Genomic DNA, 24264 nt, shown 5'->3' on the forward strand with positions numbered 1-24264 from the left:
AGGCCTCAGAACCTACTTTCCTTTTTCATTTATTCAACCAACTATTTATTTAAAACCTACTAAGTGCCAGGCAGATACTGTTGTAGGTGATGAAGATAATAGTTTTTAACAAAATAGGCAAAGGCCTTGTTTTCAAATACCTTATTTTCTGGAGTTCATTGAACAAATATAATAAAAATATCTAATGCTTATTAAGTGCTTGCTTACCATACTACCTGGTTTCCATTTTCACAACTCTGAGGTAGTTGTATTACCATCCTCATTTCCAGAAGAGAAAACAGTCGTAGAAAAGCTACTTACCTAGCCAGTAAGTGGAATAGCTGGGATTTACATAGACTGGCTGGAGTGGGGGGGGGGGGAGGGTCTTGATAAGGTGTCTTAACTTCGTGCATAGTTACCAAGCTTCCTTTCTGCAGGTATGGGGATGTGGGGTACAGGAAAGTAACCGCGCTGCGAGATGGAGGAGACAGCAGAGTGTAAACAGCGGAGACTGACAGAACGATTATAGGACCAAGCTAGAACTTGGAAGACACCTTCGGCCCAGTCACCCCAATTTATTTAGGGCTTCCTCTTCCTCCTCGCTTTTCTTTTCTTCATCTTCTCTTACGAATTTTCTCTTTTCTGTCTCTTTTCTGCTTTCTCCATTCCCTTAGCTCCTTTAACTGATGTTTACATCGACCCTGTTTCTTGAATAAAATGTCTCCTAAGGAGGTGCTTCATTTTATTAAAATCTCGTGAAGTTGAATATTTTGTATTTTGCGCTTTAGAAAAAAAAAACTGAAGTCAATTGTGAATGGCAGCAGCTAGCATTAGTTTGTGTATCAGTGGCTTCGTGCGGGACGTGGAGGGGGGCGGGGGACGGGGGCATGTTCAATTGAGGGCGGGTCGGCTACCTGCTGTCATAGTACTAATTCTGCTCCTGGAACTCGTCAGGAGCGGAACCAAAGTCAGAGGGTCGCGGGCATCGCCGGATTAGTTTTCTTGAGCAGGCTCGCCGCCTTTTCCTTTCAGGTTTCCCGTCACTACGCATGCGCTACTTGCGCTCCGCTGCTCTCGCCTCGGGCTCCGGCTAGGAGGGCTCCGGGATGTCCGCGTTGTGCGACCCTCCCGGGGCCCCAGGGCCTCCCGGGCCTGCCCCGGCCACCCACGGTCCCGCGCCGCTCAGGTAGTCAGAGCCCCTGGCATCTTTCTTCAGCGCGCCGCCCCGCGCCAATTCCCCAGCCTTCTCGGCGGAAACCCGGATCCTACTTCGAGAACTCGCATTAGGGTTCTCAGAGATTCCTGGTTGGGTCTTCCCAGAACTCAGGGACTGCCTCTGGGCTCCAGTGCCCGCTCTCCCTCTACACCCCAATGCTTAGGTTCTCCGATTCCCTGGCCTTGCTCCCCAAAGAGGTGGGGATATCAGAACTCTTGGGTATCCAGCTGCCCAGCCCCTTTTAGACCCGAGGAAACCCAGGGTCCCCTGACTTGAGGGGGACTCCCAGAGAACCCAGGTCCAGAAACCCACAGAATGCTTCCTTATAGCTATTGCCTTGCCTTCCTATGGAGACACTTCTCCCACCTTAGGGTGGGATTTGTTTGTTGGTTGGTTGGTTTGTTTGCTTTGAGGATCCAGAGAGGCACGGCACAGTCAGAACTCTAGAGGATGCCGTCCTCTTTGGCAGGAAGGGCAATAAGAGGAAGGGGATTTTGCTCCTCTAGCACTGAACCTCTAAGACTGAACCCATATGTTTTGGGAGGGGAAGGGTTGAAAGGCGTTGCCTTGTCTGCACAGGGACACCCCAATTCCTAGGCACGTTGAGGGTGCTAGAAAGGCGGTGGTCATTGAGTGGAATCCAAGTGGTGGATGGTTAGGATGCTTGCAGACCGTGGGAAGGAACAGGTATTGGGAGGGAGATCCCTTAGTAAAGGACAAAGTTGACCTTATGGATTTCTTTTCATAAAGAGTAAAATCCAGGGTGTTTGTGTTGTGGGGAGTGCAGTAAAGTTGGAAAGGTGTTTTTAAAGCAGATGTTATAAGAACACAAAGTGTACTCAATTCAACAAAAATTTATTGTTTCTTATATACCAAGCACCTCCATAGGAAGGAGATTCGGTGCTGAAGATCACAGAAATGGTTTCTACCCTCTTGGAGCTTTTAGTCTGGTTACTTAACCTTGGTTGCCTTATCTGTAAGCTGGGATCATAATAGTACCTACCTACCTTATTAGGCTGTTACCTGGATTGAAATAATACTCATAAAGTAATTTAAAAAGTATCTGAAGGAGCAAGGGGATGGTGGAGGTGGAAGAGGGTATAAGGGGGATAAATGGTCATGGAAAAAAAGAAGTACCTGACACATTCTAAGAGTTATCTAATATTCCTTTTTAAAAGGATTTTATTTATTTGTTTTTAGAGAGAGGGGAAGGGAGAAAGAGGGAGAGAAACGTCAATGTGTGGTTGCCTCTCACGCACCACCCCACCAGGGACCTGGTTGGCAACCCAGGCATGTGCTCTGACTGGGAATCAAACCAGCAACCCTTTGGTTTGCAGGCTGGCACTCAATTCACTGAGCAACACCAGCCAGGGATAATATCATTATTATTGAAATAAAAATAGCTAGCATTTATTGAGTGATTAGTGTAAAATATATATGGTGCTTAAGTGCTTTATGAACATTATTTCATGAGGGAGATATAGTTATCCCTATTTTACATAAAAAGAAACAAGCTCATGGAAGGAATGTAACTTGCCTAACATTTCCACACAGTAAGTCTTCTCTTGTTTCCTTACAGTGCTCAGGAGCTGTCCCAGGAAATCAAGGCTTTTCTGACTGGTGTCGACCCCATTCTGGGCCACCAACTCTCCGCCCGGGAACATGCTCGCTGTGGTCTTCTCCTGCTCCGTTCTTTGCCGCCTGCTCGGGCTGCCGTGCTTGACCACTTGCGAGGTGTCTTTGATGAGAGTGTCCGGGCCCACCTGGCTGCCCTGGATGAAAGCCCTGTGGCTGGCCCACCTCATCTCCGTCCACCGGCACCCTCCCATGTCCCTACTGGGGGACCTGGTCTAGAGGACGTAGTGCAGGAAGTGCAGCAGGTACTCTCTGAGTTTATCCGGGCCAACCCAAAGGCCTGGGCGCCTGTGATTAGTGCATGGTCCATCGACCTCATGGGGCAACTAAGCAGCACGTACTCGGGCCAGCACCAGCGTGTGCCCCATGCCACTGGCTCTCTCAACGAATTGCTGCAGCTGTGGATGGGCTGTCGGGCCACACGCACATTGATGGACATCTATGTTCAGTGTCTCTCAGCGCTCATTGGTAGCTGCCCAGATGCTTGTGTGGATGCCTTGCTGGATACCTCTGTCCAGCATTCCCCACACTTTGACTGGGTTGTGGCCCATATTGGCTCCTCTTTTCCTGGCACCATCATCTCCCGAGTTCTCTCCTGTGGCCTTAAGGACTTCTGTGTTCATGGTGGGGCTGGAGGTGGAGCTGGTGGCAGCGGTGGAAGCTCTTCTCAAATCCCCTCTACAGACCCCTTCCCTGGATCTCCTGCTATCCCTGGGGAGAAGCGGGTGCCCAAGATTGCCTCAGTTGTGGGCATCCTTGGCCACCTGGCCTCCCGCCATGGAGACAGCATCCGACGGGAGCTCCTGCGAATGTTCCATGATAGCCTGGCAGGGGGCACTGGGGGCCGGAGTGGGGACCCCTCCCTTCAGGCCACAGTTCCTTTCCTCTTGCAACTGGCAGTGATGTCACCAGCTTTGCTGGGCACAGTCTCAGGAGAGCTGGTGGATTGCCTTAAGCCCCCAGCCGTGCTGAGTCAGCTGCAGCAACACCTGCAGGGATTTCCCCGAGAGGAACTGGACAACATGTTAAACCTGGCTGTGCATCTGGTGAGCCAGGCCTCTGGGTCAGGTGCCTACCGCCTTTTGCAGTTCCTGGTTGACACAGCCATGCCTGCTTCTGTCATTACTACCCAGGGCATGACTGTGCCAGATACTGTGCGTGAGGCCTGTGACCGGTTGATTCAGCTGCTGCTTCTACATTTGCAAAAACTGGTTCATCACCGGGGAGGGTCTCCTGGAGAAGGGGTGCTGGGCCCACCCCCACCCCCTCGCCCTGTGCCCTTTCTAGATGCACTAAGAAACCATGTTGGAGAACTATGTGGAGAGACATTACGATTGGAACGGAAGCGCTTCCTCTGGCAACACCAGCTCCTGGGCCTGCTCTCTGTCTATACCCGGCCTAGCTGTGGACCTGAGGCCTTGGGCTATCTCCTGAGCCGATCCCGAAGCCCTGAAGAGTTGAGTTTGGCCACCCAATTATATGCGGGGCTGGTGGTCAGTCTCTCGGGCCTCCTGCCCCTGGCCTTCCGAAGCTGCTTGGCTCGGGTGCATGCAGGGACTTTGCAACCTCCCTTCACAGCACGGTTCCTGCGCAACTTGGCACTGTTAGTGGGGTGGGAACAGCAGGGTGGTGAGGGCCCTGCAGCCCTAGGAGCCCGGTTTGGGGAGTCTGCTTCAGCCCATCTTACTGACTTGGCTCCTCTCCTGCTACATCCCGAGGAGGAAGTAGCTGAGGCTGCTGCCTCCCTCTTGGCCATTTGTCCCTTTCCTCCAGAATCCCTGTCTCCTTCCCAACTCCTGGGACTGGTGAGAGCTGGAGTGCATCGCTTCTTTGTATCTCTGAGGCTGCATGGCCCCCCGGGTGTGGCTTCAGCCTCCCAGCTTCTTACCCGCCTCTCTCAGACTTCCCCTGCAGGGCTTAAGGCTGTCTTGCAGTTGCTAGTTGAAGGAGCCTTACATCGGGGCAACACAGAACTGTTTGGAGGGGAAGTGGATGAAGACGAGACTGTTTCAGTTGTCTCAGCTTCTTTGCCTTCTGCCTCTCTATTGGACACAAACCGGCGACACACTGCAGCTGTGCCAGGTCCTGGAGGGATTTGGTCTGTTTTCCATGCTGGAGTCATCGGTCGTGGCCTAAAGCCACCCAAGGTTATCCAGTCACGAAATCGGCAGGAAGTGATCTATAACACCCAGAGCCTCCTCAGCCTCCTGGTACACTGCTGCAGTGCTCCTGGGGGTACTGAATGTGGGGACTGCTGGGGGGCTCCCACCCTGAGCCCAGAGGCAGCTAAAGCTGTGGCAGTGACCTTGGTGGAGAGTGTGTGTCCTGATGCAGCTGGTGCTGAGTTAGCCTGGCCCCCCGAGGAGCACGCCCGGGCCACCGTGGAGCGGGATCTCCGCATTGGCCGGTGCTTCCGGGAACAACCCCTACTCTTTGAGCTGTTAAAGCTGGTAGCAGCTGCTCCTCCAGCCCTGTGCTACTGCTCTGTGCTGCTCCGGGGGTTGCTGGCCGCCCTCTTGGGCCATTGGGAAGCCTCTCGCCACCCTGATACAGCTCACTCACCCTGGCACTTGGAGGCATCCTGCACCTTGGTGGCTGTCATGGCTGAGGGAAGCCTCTTGCCACCAGCTCTGGGTAATATGCACGAGGTATTTAGCCAACTGGCACCTTTTGAAGTGCGTCTGCTGCTGCTTAGTGTCTGGGGCTTTCTCCGGGAGCATGGGCCCTTGCCCCAGAAGTTCATCTTCCAGTCAGAGCGTGGCCGCTTCATCCGGGACTTCTCCAGGGAGGGTGGGGGTGAGGGTGGACCCCATCTGGCTGTGCTGCACAGTGTCCTCCATCGCAACATTGACCGCCTGGGCCTTTTCTCTGGCCGATTCCAGGCACCTTCACCGTCCACTCTACTTCGGCAGGGGACATAGTCTTTTCCATGCTCCAGAAGCTGAAGATGTTTGGGAAATGAGATGGGGCTAAGGTGCTGCAGAAAGATGGAGGTTTCTTTTCTAAGACCTTAGCGTTAAGAGCGCTGTCACTTTTTTCCCTACTTTTTTTTTTTTTTCTAAATAAAATTTGCCGATTTGAGAAAAACAAGGGTCCAGTGCCTGTGTCTGATGCTTATGAGCCAATAAGACAGTGCCTGGCTCTGGACCATCCCGCCTTTGCCTTCAAGCCCCCCCTCGGGCATTTAGAGTGCGCCCTCCGCCAATGGCAGAGCTGCTCGTAGTCCAGCCAATCCAAAAGCCGGAAAGGGCGGGCGCTAAGATACGTGGCTCAATGCGTGCGGGGAGGGGCGGGGGAAGGAAGGCTCAGGGTCAAGGAGCAAACCCGGCACAAGATGGCGGCGGTAGCGGCTGTGGCTGCGCGTAGGAGGCGGTGAGGAGTCCGGAATCCTGGGGCGTGCCCCCAGACCCCCAAATCCCATATCTCTTCTTCTTGTATGCCTTCCTGAGACTCTGCCACCCCAGCCTTGTGAGGACTATTTGTCTCTTTGGAGGAGGCCTCAAGCGCCCCAGCTTACTCGTCGTAGAACCGCGCGGCGTTGGGGGCCCATACTGCTGGTGTTTTTCACTCAGGCCGGAGGCTCAAAAAGGCCGCAGCCTGCGTTCTTGGCTTTGGCCGCTCTCAGCCGCCGCCCTTCCCTGGCGGCTCGCTAAGGTTAACGCTGCCGCCTCCTTCCTGCAGTGAGCGGGGCCGTCGGGGCGGGGACCAGATGCGGCCGGGTCTCCGGGAACGCAGCCTGCAGCCGGCAGCCCCACCTGCACTACCCTTCTTGCCCTTCTCCCCCCAGAGCCCCAGACCCTGCCCTGTCCTTGTCTTCACGTGGACACCAGTCCTGGCTTGCGCGGTGTTCACGCTCAGTAGGCACGGCTGGGGCAGGATCCAGTAAGTTCAGAGTCTACCTGGATGATGTTGCTCAAACAACATGTAATCGAACGGTTTGGTCTGCGCTCTCGAGTTTGTATTACCGAAAAACGGTTCGAAAGAATCACCAGCTTCAGTAAGCGTTTACCAGTACCTAACGGATGTATTGGGGTAGGAGAGGCGTGTACTGTCGCCAGTAATGAAAAAAGCATGGCTCCTAAACCCCACTCTTCGGAACCCTGTGATCTGAAACAATAAAGGGTGCGACCTGCCCGGTGGCTTATTCCTGATTTTGGCTTTTGGGCCACCTCTGGCTCAGGGCCATTCAAGGCATCCACTGAGTTCCCAGGGCTTTCCAACAGGTCACATCTGAAAGATTTAGAGAAACCCTGTCCCTTCTGGCACCTCTCCAAACTCATTTTATAGATTGTGCAAATAGGACTCCAGAGGGTATTTCACTCACTGTACTTATGGGTACTGCTACTTCGGACAGGTGACCATGGGTTCAGAGTGTCGGAGTGCCTGTTGCAGACACTCCTCAGGACCTGGGGCACATGCCTTGCTGTTGAGTTTTCTAGTAGAATTTCTGCTGCATGTTTGCTACTGCTTATTCATACTTCTTGGGGTATTAAACTACGATCCCTGGTGTTTTCCTCAGCTTTCTGTTTTCTGTACCAGGCCTGGGCCTGGTACACACTTCTGGAACTGGAGGGCCTGCTGTGTTCTGTGACCTCCTTTCTGGTGGTTTTCCTTCCCTTTAGTTTTCAAGCAGATACTACAGCTAGTGCCCCCATACATGTGTGTAGTAGGCCCTAGTCTTTAGTTTCCCCTTTAGCAGCTTGCAGAGTGTGAATGCGTAGAAGAAGCTTGTGTTTTTGTTTGTGGAAGTTCTTGGACTACCCCCGTCAGTCACTGGGGCATGTTTAGAAGACAGATTCTAGGGCTCTGGGAAGCTTCATTTCATAAGTACTGCAGGTGATTCTTAAGGGACACTAAAGTTTGAGAACCCCCGTTTAGAACTCAGAATGGATGAATATATCGTTCAAATGAACTTGTTTAAATAAGCCTATTAAGTCCCTCTTTTGCCATCTGAAATTATATTAGGGAAGTGGTAGTTTACGGTAACCTTGGGGTGATAGCCACTGGCGGCTGGTGTGCTGCATTGTGCATCATGAAGTGCACAGGCCCTGGAGTCAGACAGAGCTGAGTTCAATCCCATTTTCACCCCTTACTAGCTGTTCAGCCTTGGATAAATTATTGAACTTTTTATGCCTCCATTTTCCCATCTGGAAAAATCTCAACCCTGCAATTCACCAAGAAAACAAAGAAAGGGAAAGGAGGCAGTGCAAATGAAGAAGCGAATCTCAGCTGTGGTTGCTTACTAGAGTTGTTTTGGAAGCTTTTGAAAATTTTCTGATGTCCAGTCCCCTCTTTAAACCCATTAACTCGGAATCACTGGGGGTGAGACCCAGTCATGGACATTTAAAAAAAACTGCACAGGGTCGAAAATCAGATAGAAAGCCAGGCCCCTGGAGGTGCATTCGGATTCAGTACAAGTCAGCTGGTTTTATTCTTTCCAGCTTAGGTAGAGATAGTGGTGACTTATCTTAAAGACACCAGGAGTGAAGATCAGAGGAGCAGGATGCCTGGGGTGCTGGGGAGGACCCTAGTAATTGTGACCAGGAGGCCAGCCGAGAGTACATGTGTAACTTTGTCACTGTAGCTCTGCCCAGTACCTTCTCCTGGAAAGGCATGGCTTGCTCTGTTTCTCTCTTTCGCACACGTGGTACCACCGCTTCCCCTGGGACAGGCTATTATCACTTCTTTACTATGAGAGGCTGATGTAACCAGAGTCAATACCACGGCCTCCAAAGGCCCGAGATCAATCCTTTGTCCACTGCTGTTGCCTTTTTATTTATTTTATTTTAAAAGAGATTTTGCCCTGGCTGGTGTAGCTCAGTGGATTGAGCTCAGGCCTGCAAACCAGACAATCTCGGTTCGATTCCCAGTCAGGGCACATGCCTGGGTTGCAGGCCAGTCCCCAGCAGGGAACATACAAGAGGCAACCATACATTGTTATTTCTCTCCCTCTGTCCTTCCTTTCCCCCTCTAAAAATAAATAAATAAAATCTTTTAAAAAAGATTTTACTTACTTATTTTTTAGAGAGAGGGGAAGGAAGGTAGAAAGAGGAAGAAAAACATCAGTGTGAGGGGAAAAACATCAATTGGTTTCCTTTCATATGTGCCCTGCAATCCAGGCATGTGCCCTGACTGGGAATCGAGCCGCTGACCTTTTGCTTGGTGGGATGACACCCAACCCACTGAGCCACACTGGTCAGGCCTCCATTGCCTTTTTAAAGGGAAGGTGTGAGTGAGCCAACTTCTTGGGCCTGACAACTTAACCCCATGCCCACCTGCCTTTTTTTCCTATTCAATGGGAATTCATCTTTCCTTTTTCCTGAGTTGTCTTTTAGGGTTGTGGCCTTTACCTCTGAAAGTGAGGCCCTTTCTGACCCCTTACTGATTGTTCCCTCTTTTGTCTTTTTTCTCCTTAGGTCTTGGACAGCTTTGATACTGGCTTGTTTAGGGTTCTGCGTGGGGATTACCCTTGCTGTGGATAGAAGCAACTTTAAGACCTGTGAAGAGAGTTCCTTCTGCAAGTATGATATTCTAGGAGAGTGGGGTGGAGTGTGGGGTAATACGGGCAGTATGCGTGTGTTAGATGGGGTAGCCTGAGGACACTGCAGGTCATAGGGGGACCTACAGGCATTGGGTTGCTCTCCCACCTTCTTAACCATTTTACCTGGCAGGCGTCAGCGAAGCATACAGCCTGGCCTCTCTCCATACCGAGCCTTGTTGGATTCTCTGCAGCTTGGTCCTGATGGCCTCACAGTCCATCTGATTAATGAGGTCACCAAGGTCAGGAGAGAAAAAGAAGTCTGGTGGGGGTGGGGCAATGGCTAAGGGGTAATTTGGAAAGGGGGAACCTACAGCCAACGTCCTGTTCTAGTGTAATCTTGGGACTTTGCCTTTGTGTGGAATTCAGACCTCAGGTCCATCAGGCCAGGGAGGAGGAGACCTCTCAGGAGGGAGTGGGTTCCGAGGGCATTCCGTGGTGTGCTTCTCTGCCTTATCCAGAGCCCCACCTCTGCCCCCACAGGTGCTGCTGCTGTTGGAGCTCCAGGGGCTTCAGAAGAACATGACCCGGATCAGGATCGATGAACTGGAGCCCCGTCGGCCCCGATACCGTGTGCCAGACGTGTTGGTAGCTGATCCCCCCACCGCTCGGTAAGCTTTTTTGGAGAGACATATCCACTTCATGGCCCTTGTCTCCTCCTGGTGAATTGTTACCTGGCATCTGACCTTCCCCACATTGGGGTAATAGCTGACGAACACCTTGCCACTCTCCTCAACCTCTCCCTATCTCTTTCTGTTTGACTTGTTTTCTCTTTCATTTTTTAAGCTTCATTCGGCAGATACAGCTTCCTCTTCTAATGCCAGGTCCTGGGATAGGTGCTAGGGACACAAGAGGAAATAAACGAGGCACAGATTTAGGAATAATGTAAACCTTCTACCAAACCCGTCCGTATAGTTCTTATTGTCCTGTACCCCCGGCTCCCCCAGTGATGATTGTTATTCCAAAGTTCATCATTCCCTTGGCTTTTTGTTCGTCCAGTTGTACTGTGTGTGTGTCAACACATATACATACTGTGTATTTATGCCTAAGCAATAAATTATGTGGTTTTCGTTTTTTAGCTTTATAGGGACATTCATCTCATGAATGTCTTGTGGGGTCACATAACTTTATGTAATTCTATTGTACATAGTTCATTTTCACTACTGTGTGATGTTGTACGAATGTATTTCAACTTATGTATTCATTTCTGGGTTGATGGACATTTGGCTTTCCAGTGTTTTGCTATTCAAAGTGTTGGCATGAACATCCTTGTCCACGCCTCCTACGTCCTTGCACAGGGGTTTGTTTCTCTTTGGTGCGTAGCTAAGGAGAGGAGCCACAGAGCTGTAGATTATGGAAATGACCAGCTTCCTAAAATAACCCCAAAGTAGCTTACTGGTTCACACTACCACCAGTAACTCGGTCCACATTGGTGCCATTGGCTCAGTTTCTGTCATTAGAATGGGTGTAGAATGACACCATGTGGTGGTTTTGGCTTGGTTGTCTTTCCTGGTTTATTGATGAGACTGAGCATGTCTTCATGTGCTGTCATTCTAGATTACTAGTCTGTGGAGTGGTGGTTGCCAACTGTGCTTATTTATTTTCCTTTCATGTTACTTGTCCCTATTGGTTTGTAGAAATTGGTAACTTTTGAAAACCTTTTAAAAAAAATTAGTGGTTTTTAGAGAGAGAGGAAGGGGAGAGAGAGAAGAGAAAAATGTTGATTTGTTCTACTTATCTATGCACTCATTGGTTGATTTTTTAACAATCTTTGTTGTACTTTTTTGCCATTACCATTTAGTCACCTTGTACCTACCTTCCCCCATGGTTGACTCTTACATGTTCCCTGACCAGGGATCGAACCTACAATCTTGGCATATGGGAATGACGCTCTGACCAACTGAGTTACTCAGCCAAGGCTTGATACTAACTCTTTACCACTTGTATTTACTGCAGCTATCTTTCCCAGGTTGTAGCTTTTTACTTTCCTAAAACTACCTTCAGAAAAAAAGACTTTTTAAAAAAGATTTTATTTATTTATTTTTATTGGAGAAAGGAGAAGGGAGAGATAGATCAGTGAATGGCTGCCTCTCGTGCAGCCCCAGATGGCCCGCAAGCCAGGCACGTGTCCTGATGGGAATAAAATGGGCAACCCCTTGGTTTGCAGGCCTACATTCAATCCACTGAGCCACCCCAGCCAGGGCAAAAAAGATTTTTTTCTTTTTAATATATTTTATTGATTATGCCATTACAATTGTCCCATTTCCCCTCCCCTTCATTCCCCTCCACCCTGCACACCCCTCCCCCACCATCCCCCTTTAGTTTATAACCACATGTTTCAAGTTCTTTAGATTCTATATTTCCCATGCTATTCTTGCCCTCCCCCCTATTTTCTACCTACCATCTATGCTACTTATTCTCTGTACCCTCTCCCCCCTTCTCTTCTTCCCACTCCCCTGTTGCTAACCCTCCATGTGATCTTCATTTCTGTGGTTCCACTCCTGATCTAGCTGTCCTCTTAGTTTGCTTTTGTTTTAGGTGTGGTTGTTAATAACTGAGTTTGCTGTCCTTTCACTGTTCATAGTTTTTATCTTCTTTTTCTTAGATAAGTCTCTTTAACATTGCATATAAGGGCTTGGTGATGATGAACTCCTTGAATGTGATCTTATCTGAGAAGCACTTTGTCTGCCCTTCCATTCTAAATGAAACCTTTGCTGTACAGAGCAATCTTGGATGTAGGTCTTTGGATTTCATGAATTAGGATACTTCTTTCTAGTCCCTTCTTGCCTATAAGGTCTCTTTTGAGAAATCCGCTGACAGTCTGATGGGAACTCCTTTGTAGGTGACTTGTCCCCTTATCTCTTGCTGCTTCTAGGATTCTCTCCTTCATTTTAATCTAGGCTAATGTAATGATGATGTGCCTTGGTGTGTTTCTTCTTTGGTCCAACTTCTTTGGGACTCTCTGAGCTTCCTGGATTTCCTGGAAGTCTATTGCCTTTGCCAGATTGGGGAAGTTCTCCTTTATTATTTGTTCAAATAAGTTTTCCACTTGTGGCTGTTCTTCTTCTTCTTCTGGTACCCCTATAATTCGGATGTTGGAACATTTAAAGATGTCCTGGAGGTTCCTAAGCTTCTCCTCATTTTTTTGAATTCTTGTTTCTTCATTCTTTTCTGTTTGGTCATTTTTTTCTTCCTTCTGGTCCACTCTTTTGATTTGAGTCTCAGTTTTCTTTCCATCACTATTGGCTAAAGTAATTGAAATGAGACTTCATTTCAATTAGTTTAGCCTTCATTTGTTCCTATAATTTGTGACTAAAATCAACCAGTTCTGTGAGCATCCTGATCACCATTGTTTTGAACTGTGCATCTGATAGGTTGGCTATGTCTTTGTCGCTTAGAAGTATTGGCTCTGGGGCTTTGAGTTGTTCTTCTTGAGCCATAATGTTTTGGTCTGTTCATGCCTGTTATATATGAGGGATAGAGCCTTAGGTTTACCAGGGCGGGGCCACCCTGTGGCTGGGTTGTGATGCTGTATGTGGGGGCGGGGTCAGAGAAGGGCAGTGGCATTTGTCCCACTCTCTCTTGGATTTCGGTCCCCTCTGCTGCTTCCCACAAGCAACCAGGCCCCCCTGGTGCCAGCTCCTGGGTGTGTGGGCCTGTGCATCCCCCAGGACCCTGTGGGTCTTTCCAACGAACTCTCTGAGCCTGGGAGCCTCTCCCGGCACCTCCACCTGGAAAGTTTTTCCAGTTGGTGCTTTTAGGCTTTAATTCCCGTCACTGGGGCCCAAGCCTGTACAGTCTGTCTCACTGCTCTGGTTTATCTGCACGCAAATGTGTGACCTCGGTCAGCCAGCCGCCTTGTGCCCCCACTGGGTCCGCCCGTTGCCACCTGCACCTGGGATCTGCCATCTGCCGCCTACATGCCTGGGTCGGCCCGCCACCTTTTCCTGTGCGACCCTGCTCTGCCAGCTGCTGACTCCACCCCTCTTACTGGTCTGGCTGAATGTTTCGTTGTTGTTGGACTTCTGTACAGTTCAGTTTTCTGTGTTTTGGTTGCATTTTTGTTACTAAAACTTTGTTGTCTTTAAACTTGGTTGTGCGAGGAGGCAGTGTTTCTGCCTATGCCTCCATCTTGGCCAGAAGTCCATTTACTTAGATTTTTTAATTTTAGAATAGTTTTAAATGTATAGGAAGTTGCCAAAATATTTTAAGAGTTCCTGTATGCTCTCCCTTCGTATTTTCCTCTGTTAACATTACTTTGGTACATTTGTCCTATTTAATGAATTGACACCACTATTATTAACTAACTAAAGTCCATTTTTTAAAACAGATTTTATTTATTTATTTTTAGAGAGAGGGGATGGTAGGGAGAAAGAGAGGGAGAGAAACAGCGATGTGTGGTTGCCTCTCACGTGCCCTCCACTGCGGACCCAGTTGGCAACCCAGGCATGTGCCCTGACTGGGAACCAAACCAGCAACCATTTGGTTCGAAGGCCGGCGCTCAAGCAACTCAGCCATACCAGCCACCTCAGCCAGGCCTGAAGTCCATATTTTATTTCATGAACTTTTACCTAGTGCCCTTTTTCTGCCCCATCTGGGACATCATGTTGTATTAGTTGTCATGTCTCCTTAGACTCCTCCAGTTTGGGACAGTTTCTCTAACTTTTCTTGTTTTTGTTGATGCTAAAGGTGTTTTGCTATAAATAGAGGTTCTAAATTGTAGTGTTGTCAAATGTATCAGTCTTTTACCTTCTGGTGTTAGCATTTAAAAACAAATTATTGTGTTAAAGGGACTTATCTAAGAAAGAGAAGATAAAAAAGATGAACAGTGAAAGGACAGCAAACTCACAGTTATTAACAGCCACACCTAAAACAAAAGCAAACTAAAAGGACAGCTAGATCAGGAGCGGAAACGTAGAAATGAAGATCTCAAGGAGGGTTAGCAACAGGGGAGTGGGAGGAGGAGAAGGGGGGAGAAGGTACAGAAAATAAGTAGCATAGACAGTAGATAGAAAATAGATGGGGGGGCAAGAATAGCATGGGAAATATAGAATCTAAAGAACTTGAGACACATGGTCATAAACTAAAGGGGGGGAATGGTGGGGATGGGGGGGCAGGATGGAGGGGAATGAAGGGGGGAAAGAACAACTGTAATGGCATAATCAATCAAATCAAATCAAATTTAATAAATAAAAAAATAAAAACATTATTGTGTTTAAATACTTCTTCTCTACCTCAAGGTCAGAAAATTGTTTGTTTTTGTTTTCTTCTAAAGATTTTACTTTTAAAAGTCGTAATCTGTCTGGAGTTGATACTTGTATCTAGTATGAGGTAGGAATTTGATGCTATTTTTTTCCTATCTAGAAGGTTTGTTTTTTATCCTCATTGTTGACTAGTTCTTCTTAGTCCTCCTGACCTCGCTGAGCTGCCATGCCACCTGTTACATTTCAGAGTTCTAAATATGCTTCGGTCTGTTTCTAGGCTGTTTGTTTGGTTCCTTTAGTCGGTTTGTCCCTGCACTATTACCATACTGCCTATAGCTCTTAGTAGTTCCCCCTTCTTCTCAAGTGTTACGACTATGCTCTTAGTTTTTTCCACACACTTCTGTCCCTTTTGATCTCTTTCCCAGGCTTTCTGTCTCTGGCCGCGATGACAACAGTGTGGAGCTAACAGTGGCTGAAGGACCCTATAAGATCATCCTGACGGCACGGCCATTCCGCCTTGACCTGCTGGAGGACCGCAGCCTTCTGCTCAGTGTCAACGCCCGAGGACTCTTAGGTTTTGAGCACCAGAGGGCCCCCAGGGTCTCGTGAGTACAGGGGTTGGGACTAAAAGTGACCTAATGTGAAAGAGCCGAGGGGTGTTGTGGAGTCTGGCGTTGGGTCCCTGGGAGAAGACGGGGTGGCAGGCAGTCAGTGGGGAGGGGCCGAGGGCCAGGAGAAGCCATCAGGGAGGGTAGGAAGCAGGCCGGGTCGCAGCTTTCTTCATTTCCTCTAAGGGTCAGGAGGCAGTCACTTTTGTCCCTGAGCTGTAGACTGGGCACCCCCTCCGAGAGGCCTGCCTGGGTCAGCCTTTCCTTTCTCCCCTTCTCACGCCATCACATTTCCCAGATTTATTTTCTTCCTCTACCCCCCACCCCCCATCTCTGGAAGTTTTGTCACCTGAAACTCACTTTTATGTTTCTGTTTTTGTGTTGGTTTTGTGCCTCCTTTTTCCCTTCCCTACCCATCTCCTCCTGCCCTAGTTTCTCGGATAAAGTTAGTCTCACGCTCGGTAGCATTTGGGATAAGATCAAGAACATTTTCTCTAGGTAAATTCATGGCCATTGGTACTGTATGTGTTCCTCTGCCCTTACCTGCCCTTCACTCTGACCCCCAGGGGAAGGTGCTCCAGACCCTTCTGTGCCCTGCCCTTCACTCACCTCTCTCTCTTCAGCTATGTGGTATCTGAGCCTTGTTCCCTGTTCTCCTGACTGGGGCCCTCTGGGAGAAGGAAGATGAAATATTGGAAGTCCTTAAGGAATGTAGGGAGCTTCTTGCTTTGCCAAGGGGTGGAGACCGGCTGCCTGTTGCTGGGGTTCCTGGCTCTCAGCTGGGGTGCACTGAAGCGCTGGGCAGAGCTGCTTGCCAGCTGCCCTTGAAAGCATTCTTTGGCACAAAGAATGGTTGAGTCCCTGTGTATGTCTGCGGAGGCTTCATCATGGTATGACCCACTTGCCTTTGCAAAACCCTGTGTTAGGCCAAGAGGCTGCGGCCCAGTGAAGGCATTTGGGGCCAGAGTCTCTCAGTGGAGGCAGCAGAGCCAGGACTGGTATTCCGGAGCCAGGCCCTTGAACCTGCCTGTCTCTTGGAATGCTGGCTGATGATTTGGGCCTCTGTGAGGAAAGCGTCTCCTGGCGGCATTTACTTCTCATTTCCCTTCCTCATTTCTCTCCACGTTCTTTACACACTTACACGGTCACTGGGGACCCTCTCCAACCTTTAACATTCAGTCCCTTCCTCCAGTGCCTTCGTTCCTTTGGACCCTTGGCTCTCTATTCCCTCACCCCTCCTTCCACTAGCCCCTCATCCCTGCCCCCTCTGGATTGGAGCAGACAGCTCTCCTACCTTCCAGGCAAGGATCAAAAGACCCAGCTGAGGGCGATGGGGCCCAGCCTGAGGAAGCACCTGGGGATGGTGACAAGGCAAGTCCATGGGGCAGGCGGTTAGAGCACAGGGCTGACTGGGAGGCTGGAGGGGCGAGGCCTGCAAGAAACTTGACCTCGGTGTCACTGTCAGGATGGGATTCAGAAAATGGGCAGGGGAAGAGAGAACTGGTGCATGACTGGGGAGTGGTCTGCTTATCTCCTCACAGCCAGAAGAGACCCAGGAGAAGGCAGAGAAAGATGAGCCAGGAGCCTGGGAGGAGACATTCAAAACTCACTCAGACAGCAAGCCGTATGGTGAGGGCCAGGGACAGCCCGGGGTGGAGGGGAGTCCTTACCCAGCAGAAGTTCTGGAGCCCTTCCTTTCCTTCCCTTCCCTTCCAGGCCCCACGTCTGTAGGCTTGGACTTCTCTCTGCCAGGCATGGAGCATGTGTATGGGATCCCTGAGCATGCAGACAGCCTGAGGCTGAAGGTCACTGAGTGAGTCCCGGGGTGACCTCAGGAATGGAGGACAGAGGGGTTGGCGGTGTGGGAGAGGTGCATGCAGATCGGGTGCTCTAGACGGGTACAGACCACTTCCTGTGCCCAGGTCACCTTTGGTGACTGGAAAACTCTTTGAGAAAGGGTAGAGGGCCCACTTTCTATTTCTCACCTGTGTCTTTGGGATGGGGGGGTGTGCCAGGGCCTGGGGCCAGTCCATCTGTCTGCCTGCAGGGGTGGGGAGCCGTATCGCCTCTACAATTTGGATGTGTTCCAGTATGAGCTCTACAACCCCATGGCGCTGTACGGGTCTGTGCCTGTGCTTTTGGCACACAGTCCTCATCGGGACCTGGGCATCTTCTGGCTCAACGCCGCAGAGACTTGGGTCGACATATCCTCCAACACTGCTGGGAAGGTGAGCACACAGGCAGGCGGAGCAGCGAGGGAGGGGGTCTTGAAGCCTGGAGACCGACGGGAGTGCCGGGGCAGTAGCTCTGAAGAGGCTGGTGGGGTAGCCCATTTGGGATTGGGTGAGAAAAGGGGTTCTGGTCCTCGTGAGCAGCCACTGAGCTCCCCGGTCACTGCAGAAGACACACACTCGGGGGCAGGGGTTGCCCGGTCTGCATCTGTTGTCAGTACATTTGTCATCACGCACACATAGTTTTCTAGGTGCCGGGGGTGCATTGCTCATCGAGGTAGGAGAGGGCTTCAGGCAGGCAGGCAGCGGTTAAACAGAGCGGCAAGGGCAGGACGCGTGCAGTGGTGGCAGGTGCTGAGGGAGGTGCAACATTCGTAGCGGGTGGGGTGGCAGTGCTTCAGATGGTGACGTCCAGGAAAGCCTCTCTGAGAGGGTGACGTGTAATCTCAGCTCAGTGGCTCATCAGGAGCCAGTGTTAGGAGGATTTTGAGGAAAACACTGCTGCTTTGTCTTTGGGTTGGGAAACGAGAAGGTGGGTGTTGGACCTCTCCCTGGTGCCCTCTGCAGACCCTGTTCGGGAAAATGCTAGACTACCTGCAGGGCTCTGGGGAGACGCCGCAGACAGATGTCCGCTGGATGTCGGAGAGCGGCATCATCGATGTCTTCCTGCTGCTGGGGCCCTCTGTGTCTGACGTCTTCCGGCAGTACGCCAGCCTGACAGGTATGTGGCCTCCTCACTCCGTCAGCCGGCAGCCTCCTGCTGTTCGGCCTTTGTCGTCTTGAGAGGAGCGACTGCGTTTTCAGGAGTCTTACACCCCTCAGCCTCCCTATAATTTACAAGCCTCCCTCAATTTCTGGGTGTCCCCACTGGCCCCAAGTTGCCCCGACTCCACTGTGACCCCCGTGCCTCGCTGAACCTGCAGGGACCCAGGCTTTGCCCCCGCTCTTCTCCCTCGGCTACCACCAGAGCCGCTGGAACTACTGGGACGAGGCCGACGTGCTGGAGGTCAGTCAGGGCTTCGATGACCACAACATGCCCTGCGATTTCATCTGGCTGGACATTGAGCATGCTGATGGCAAGCGGTACTTCACCTGGGACCCCAGCCGTTTCCCACAGCCCCTCACCATGCTGGAGCACTTGGCCTCCAAGAGGCGGAAGGTAAGAGGACTACAGCCGAGGCTGGTTTTCTGACAGAGGAGCCCTGGAGAGCTCTGACCACCCGTGTTCCTTGCTCCCAGTTGGTCGCCATCGTGGATCCCCACATCAAGGTGGACTCTGGCTACCGTGTACACGAAGAGTTGCAGAACCAGGGTCTGTATGTTAAAACCCGGGATGGCTCTGACTACGAGGGCTGGTGCTGGCCAGGTAGGTCATGCAGGCCCAGAAATGAAGGGAAAACTGCGGGAAGACCGGGAGGTAAATGGTTGACAGCCACCCTTAACTTCTCCTAGGCGCAGCTAGTTACCCTGACTTCACCAATCCCACGATGAGGGCCTGGTGGGCTAACATGTTCAGCTTTGACAATTACGTGGTACGGTAGGCCTCTCTCTACCTGTCTTTTCCACCCTGCCTTCTTAAAGTGGTCATTTCTCTGCTCGTTAATCCTGTCTATAGTAATACATCAGGGGGACTTGACCCCTGAGAAACGCATCTTTCTGGATTTCTAGGAGCTCTTTGCTCTGACATTGTCTTCTTTCTCCCCTCTCTGTTTTCTGTCCCCATCTTCTTCCTTGTGTTCTCAGGGCTCCGCTTCCAACCTCTATGTCTGGAACGACATGAACGAACCATCTGTGTTCAATGGTCCGGAGGTCACCATGCCCAAGGATGCCCGGCATTATGGGGGCTGGGAGCACCGAGACGTGCATAACATCTATGGCCTCTATGTGGTGAGGGACTGAGGGCTTGGGAACGGACACGACACCTGTGGCCTCCCATGTGCTGAGGGACTGGGGGCTGGACGACAGCTGACCTTTGCTCCTCACTACGCTTCCTCTCTCCTGTCTCCACTCAGCAAATGGCGACTGCGGACGGACTGGTGCAGCGCTCTGGGGGTGTGGAACGCCCCTTTGTCCTGAGCAGAGCTGTTTTTGCCGGCTCCCAGCGCTATGGTGAGATTTGGAGAGCAGAGCTGAGGGGGAGGGTGTGAAGGCCAAATGGGAGGAGCCGTGGACCTAGGCCTGGATGGCGGAGAAGTCTGTCCACACAGCCATCCTGTGCCAGCCGCACTCTGCATCCTGCCAGCTCTGCCCTCTGAGGGAGCCAGGGAGTGGGAGGTTCGTGCAAATATTGTTGTGAACTCAGCCATCATCAGCAGGAGGTTGGGGGCCCCAGAGCAGATGTGGCAGGTCAGGGAGGTCAGCTGTGTAAGAGGCAGGCTGAGCCCTTTCACTGTAGGCAGGCTTCCTCCTCTTGGTCTTCTTCCTCAGGAGCTGTGTGGACTGGGGACAACACTGCTGAGTGGGACCATTTGAAGATCAGTATCCCTATGTGTCTCAGCCTTGGGCTGGTGGGACTTTCCTTCTGTGGAGGTGAGGGGGGAGGAATCTGTGGTCTTCGGTTTGGTGGGAGAGGGGCAAGGGAGAGGGCACGGGACCTGGGTGTGAACGGAGCTCCAGGAGTCCCACGCGGAGCCTTGGGGAGCTCCAAGGCCGCAGCCCTCCTTCACCCTCTTTTCCAACCTGCTTCCTCCCTCACCTCTCCCAGCTGATGTGGGTGGCTTTTTCAAGACTCCAGAGCCAGAGCTGCTTGTGCGCTGGTACCAGATGGGTGCCTACCAGCCGTTCTTCCGGGCACATGCCCACTTGGACACTGGGCGGCGAGAGCCGTGGCTGTTGTCATCTCAGTACCACGACATAATCCGAGATGCCTTGGGCCAGCGGTATTCCTTGTTGCCTTTCTGGTATACCCTCTTCTATCATGCCCATCTCGAGGGGATTCCTGTCATGAGGTGAGGCACTCAGTTGGGTCGGAGTGGGCCGGGGTGGCTGGGGGACAGTGGGGACTGGGCTCCATCTCTGAGCCTCTTCTTCACTCACTAGGGCCTTGTAAAGGAGAAAAATCTGATTTCAAGGTCAAGAGTAAATGGAGGCTAATGGGGGTGAATAGCAGTAGACGTTACTGAGTGCTTTTATGACATGCTAGGAATTATTCGTCACTGACCCTGAGCCTGAAACAAGGCAGACAAGTGCCCGACCCTTGTGGAATGTACATTCTTGGGAGGAAACAAATACCTAAATGTAAAGAATTGCCAATAATGACAAGCTCTTTGAAAAAGTGAAAGAGGATAATGGAAGTAGGATCCACAAGTGGCCTTTTTGAGAAGAAGGCCATGTGAGATGAGGCCTAAATAATGACCAAGATAGGTTTTTGTGACCCAGAGAAAGAATGTTTCAAACGGGAGACCCCAAGTGTAAAAATTCTAAAATGGAAATGAGTTTGTTGGGTTCCAGGAGTAAGAAAAACGAAACATTGCCCTGGCTGGTGTAGCTCAGTAGATTGAGCACGGGCCTGTGAAGCAAAGGATCACCGGTTCGATTCCCAGTCGGGGCACATGCCTGGGTTGTGGGCCGGGTTCCCAGTAGGGGACACATGAGAGGCAACCACACATTGATGTTTCTCTCCCACTCTTTCTCCTTCCCATCCCCTCTCTCTAAACATAAATAAATAAAATATTAAAAAGAAAAAAATGAAACAACCATAACCATACACAAAAAAACAAAAACAGAAATGGTGCATTTTGGGTAAGGAGCCACAGGGAGAAGTAGGGGATGAGATGAGAGAAAAGTCCGACCTGATTCAGGAAGACATGGTGGCCCCTGGAATTCTGCTGTACAGACAGTTACAAGAGGGGACAGGGCAGGGAGCGGGGCTAGGAAGTCAGGTGAGGTGGCATCGCTGAGGCCTGATGGCCACCCGCACACTGTCAGGCTGTGAGCACCTGGTCTGTCCCCAGTGCTGTTCTTACTAGTTCCTGGAGTAGCATCTTTGACATCTGCCAAAATAGCAAGTGTCTTCCTTTCTTGTCTTGCGTCCTTCCTAGGCCCCTGTGGGTGCATTATCCTCAGGACGTGACCACCTTCAGTATAGATGACCAGTTCCTGCTTGGTGAGAAATGGAGAGGACAGTTGGGGGGGGTGTGCTGTGAAGTGGGCACTGTGGGCAGAAGAGAGTGGGTGCACAGGGAGGGGCAAGTGAAGGAGCTGCTGGTGCCAGGGGGCAGGCAGGTCTGTGCTCTCTGCCTGGGAACCGGTCTCCTTAGCTCCGAGTTGACTCTGGTGTGTCACAGGGGATGCCTTGCTGGTTCACCCGGTATCAGATGCTGGGGCTCACGGCGTGCAGGTCTATCTGCCTGGCCAAGGGGAGGTGAGTTAAGGAAGAGTGTGTTGGGAATGATGGGTGGGTGGTGGAGGCCAAATGGGGTGGGTGATGGGGGTAGGGGCCCTGTGTGGTGAGTGACCACGCGTATCCCTTGCCCACAGGTGTGGTATGACATTCAGAGCTACCAGAAACATCACGGTCCCCAGACCCTGTACCTGCCTGTAACGCTAAGCAGTGTGAGTATGCCGGACCCGCCTGCCGGCTCCACCTGCCTGTGGGTTTCCAGAAAGGGAGAGGGTGTGTGTGTCAGGATCCAGTACCTAGGTGGGCACAGCCGGGCCGCGGGGCCAAGCTGGGCAGTGGGAGAGCTTCACCCCTGCATTGCTCTGGCCCTAGATCCCTGTGTTCCAGCGCGGAGGGACAATCGTGCCTCGGTGGATGCGAGTGCGGCGTTCTTCAGACTGTATGAAGGATGACCCCATCACTCTTTTTGTTGCGCTCAGCCCCCAGGTGAGAGCAAGGCAGGTGGCCTCTCCAACCCTCTGCCTATCTTCCTAGGACTCAGTCCCCTGGAGTGGACCCCTCCCTCTCTCCCTTCTTTCCTCTTGGGCTCAGGCTCTCACTTGTCCTACTTCCTCCTCAGGGGACAGCCCAGGGAGAGCTCTTTCTAGATGATGGGCACACGTTCAACTATCAGACTCGCCATGAGTTTCTGCTGCGTCGATTCTCATTCTCTGGCAACAGTCTTGTCTCCAGGTAATGAGGTGCCCATCCTGCCTTGGCAGCCTCTGCGGGAGGCAGGGCCTCAGAGATACTCAGCTCACTGTGCTCTTTTCTTGCTCTGGGTCTGCTCCTTCCTTCTACTCTGACATCTTTTTCCCTGTCGGGCACCCATTTTTGCTCCCTCCAGCTCCGCAGACTCCAAAGGCCACTTCAAGACACCAGTCTGGATTGAGCGGGTGGTGATAATGGGGGCTGGGAAGCCAGCAGCCGTGATACTCCAGACAAAAGGTGAGTGAGTGACCTGGCATCCAGGGTGAGGAAGGGGACGCAGGGGCAGGGTTGGGGACACTTGCCTGTTGGAAGGTAGTTGTGATGCTGCAGCTTGTTGCTGTGACTATGGCAGTCTGTCTGCTTCTTCCACCAGGATCTCCTGAGAGCCGCCTGTCCTTCCAGCATGACCCTGAGACCTCTGTGTTGATCCTGCGCAAGCCCGGCGTCAACGTGGCATCTGACTGGAGTATTCACTTGCGATAACCCGAGGGATGTTGGGGGTGGGAAGGGTGCTATTATGATGAGAGTTACTCTTCCTTCTGCCTTGGAGTTTGAACCTCCCCAGACTTAACCTTTCTCATCCCCGGACCAGATTCTGCCAACATCTGGGCTGGATGAGAGGGCTGCCTCTGGGCTCCGAATTCCTCTTGTGATCTCCCAGCCTCTCCTGCCCATTGACTCCTCCGAGCCGCCCTTCATCCCCCACACTCTGTTGCTCTATCTGGAGCACATTCACCTGTGAAGACTTGGGACCCACAGGGTCCTTGCTTTTCCCTTCTCTTTGTGGTGGGGGGTCCTGAATCCTCCAGACTGTCTATTACGCCTTTTGGGTGTCGATGCCGTTTCTGGAAAGAAGTTGAGGGCAGTGAGCTTTAGGGCTCCTCTTTTCCTTCCCCTTCCCTCCCCACGAGACTACTTTCCCTCTTTTTATTTCCTACCCCTGGCTCTTCTCGGTCCTCTCTCCCCTTTTTGTGCCCCACCTTTTGCACTGGGACCACTCCTTACCTGACAAGGGATGAATGGATCAGAGGAGTGAGGTTGCTGGAGAACTTCCTCTTCCCTCTCTTCCAACCTTCCTCTCCCCCATTTCTTCCAGAGCTACTGCAGTTCTGATGGGGGCAGTTCTACCTCCCCTGTCCCTTAGGGGAAAGAAGTTTCCACTTCTTAAGTCGGGGTGGGCATTAAACTTTTCTTGTCCCTTTTTTGTCCCCTTGGGGGCATTCAAGATGGAGAAATCAGTTGCGGTTTCACTGAATCACAGTTGCCTGTATTTACTGCGGGGAGAAGGCTGAGGGTGGGAGGAGATGATCATGTGTGCCCTGGCTTGGCCCTAAGCCTGGGGTGCGGGTGGGGGTGGGGGAGGATTAACTGGGGATGAGGGGGCATATTTGTGACCTTTTTTTTTTTTTTTTACTCTCTTTTGGCCCCCAGCTGTGACAGGTTTTGATAAAAGGAGAAACAATAAAGAGAGAAAAGATAACTGTTGGGTGTCTGGTTCTGGTGTGAACCACAGGTCCTTAGAAGTCTGTGGGCCTGGTGTTTTCATTTAGCTTCAGCACAAGCCTTGTCCATTAGAAAAACGAGCAAGTCGAGCTTTCCTCAGTTTGTTGATAGAAAGATCCTACAAGGTCAACAGGTTGACCTTGAATAAAGGTCATATTCATAGTAGACCGTGAATAAATTATGCAATAAACCTGATAGGCTCGGGGGACCACATAGCAGACCGGACAAGCTCAGTGACCAAAAGTAACTGCACAAGAT

The 24264-nt window shown here is 51.3% G+C and overlaps 2 protein-coding genes across 4 annotated transcripts; both read left to right on the forward strand.

Annotated features, from left to right (window-relative positions):
- The first annotated feature begins 1023 nt into the window (after positions 1–1023).
- On the forward strand, positions 1024–5923 carry INTS5 (integrator complex subunit 5). Its single transcript, XM_037140272.2, has 2 exons — positions 1024–1165; positions 2775–5923. The coding sequence occupies exons 1-2, from the start codon at positions 1086–1088 to the stop codon at positions 5749–5751; spliced, it is 3057 nt and encodes a 1018-aa protein (XP_036996167.2). The 5' UTR covers positions 1024–1085; the 3' UTR covers positions 5752–5923.
- A 201-nt stretch (positions 5924–6124) lies between these two features.
- Positions 6125–23876, forward strand: GANAB (glucosidase II alpha subunit). Of its 3 annotated transcripts, XM_053659110.1 has the most exons (25): positions 6125–6202; positions 9247–9351; positions 9502–9610; positions 9852–9979; positions 14998–15177; positions 15613–15678; positions 16482–16555; positions 16726–16809; positions 16897–16993; positions 17228–17408; positions 17979–18132; positions 18335–18570; positions 18651–18777; positions 18864–18943; positions 19155–19298; positions 19424–19520; positions 19839–19940; positions 20116–20359; positions 21452–21516; positions 21698–21774; positions 21891–21965; positions 22126–22239; positions 22373–22485; positions 22640–22740; positions 22877–23876. In XM_053659110.1, exons 1-25 carry the CDS (start codon positions 6165–6167, stop codon positions 22984–22986), a joined length of 2901 nt encoding a protein of 966 aa, XP_053515085.1. In that variant the 5' UTR covers positions 6125–6164; the 3' UTR covers positions 22987–23876. The 3 variants fall into 3 exon arrangements, with proteins under 3 accessions (XP_053515085.1, XP_053515086.1, XP_053515087.1); XM_053659111.1 differs by lacking the exon at positions 15613–15678 and having other exon boundaries at positions 22877–23875; XM_053659112.1 differs by lacking the exons at positions 6125–6202; positions 9502–9610 and having other exon boundaries at positions 9266–9351; positions 22877–23875.
- Positions 23877–24264: the final 388 nt, after the last annotated feature.

This window comes from Artibeus jamaicensis, unplaced genomic scaffold (genome assembly GCF_021234435.1).
Source record: "Artibeus jamaicensis isolate MK-2021 breed Jamaican fruit bat unplaced genomic scaffold, CSHL_Jam_final scaffold_614, whole genome shotgun sequence".
Taxonomy (NCBI): Eukaryota; Metazoa; Chordata; class Mammalia; order Chiroptera; family Phyllostomidae; genus Artibeus; species Artibeus jamaicensis.

Coding starts and splice junctions, on each gene's coding strand:
- GANAB (XM_053659110.1), top strand. CDS start 6,165: ATGGCGGCGGTAGCGGCTGTGGCTGCGCGTAGGAGGCG. Junction 18,133..18,334: donor GCAGTACGCCAGCCTGACAG/GTATGTGGCCTC, acceptor CTGAACCTGCAG/GGACCCAGGCTTTGCCCCCG. Junction 18,944..19,154: donor TCAGCTTTGACAATTACGTG/GTACGGTAGGCC, acceptor TTGTGTTCTCAG/GGCTCCGCTTCCAACCTCTA.
- INTS5 (XM_037140272.2), top strand. CDS start 1,086: ATGTCCGCGTTGTGCGACCCTCCCGGGGCCCCAGGGCCTCCCGGGCCT. Junction 1,166..2,774: donor CACGGTCCCGCGCCGCTCAG/GTAGTCAGAGCC, acceptor GTTTCCTTACAG/TGCTCAGGAGCTGTCCCAGG.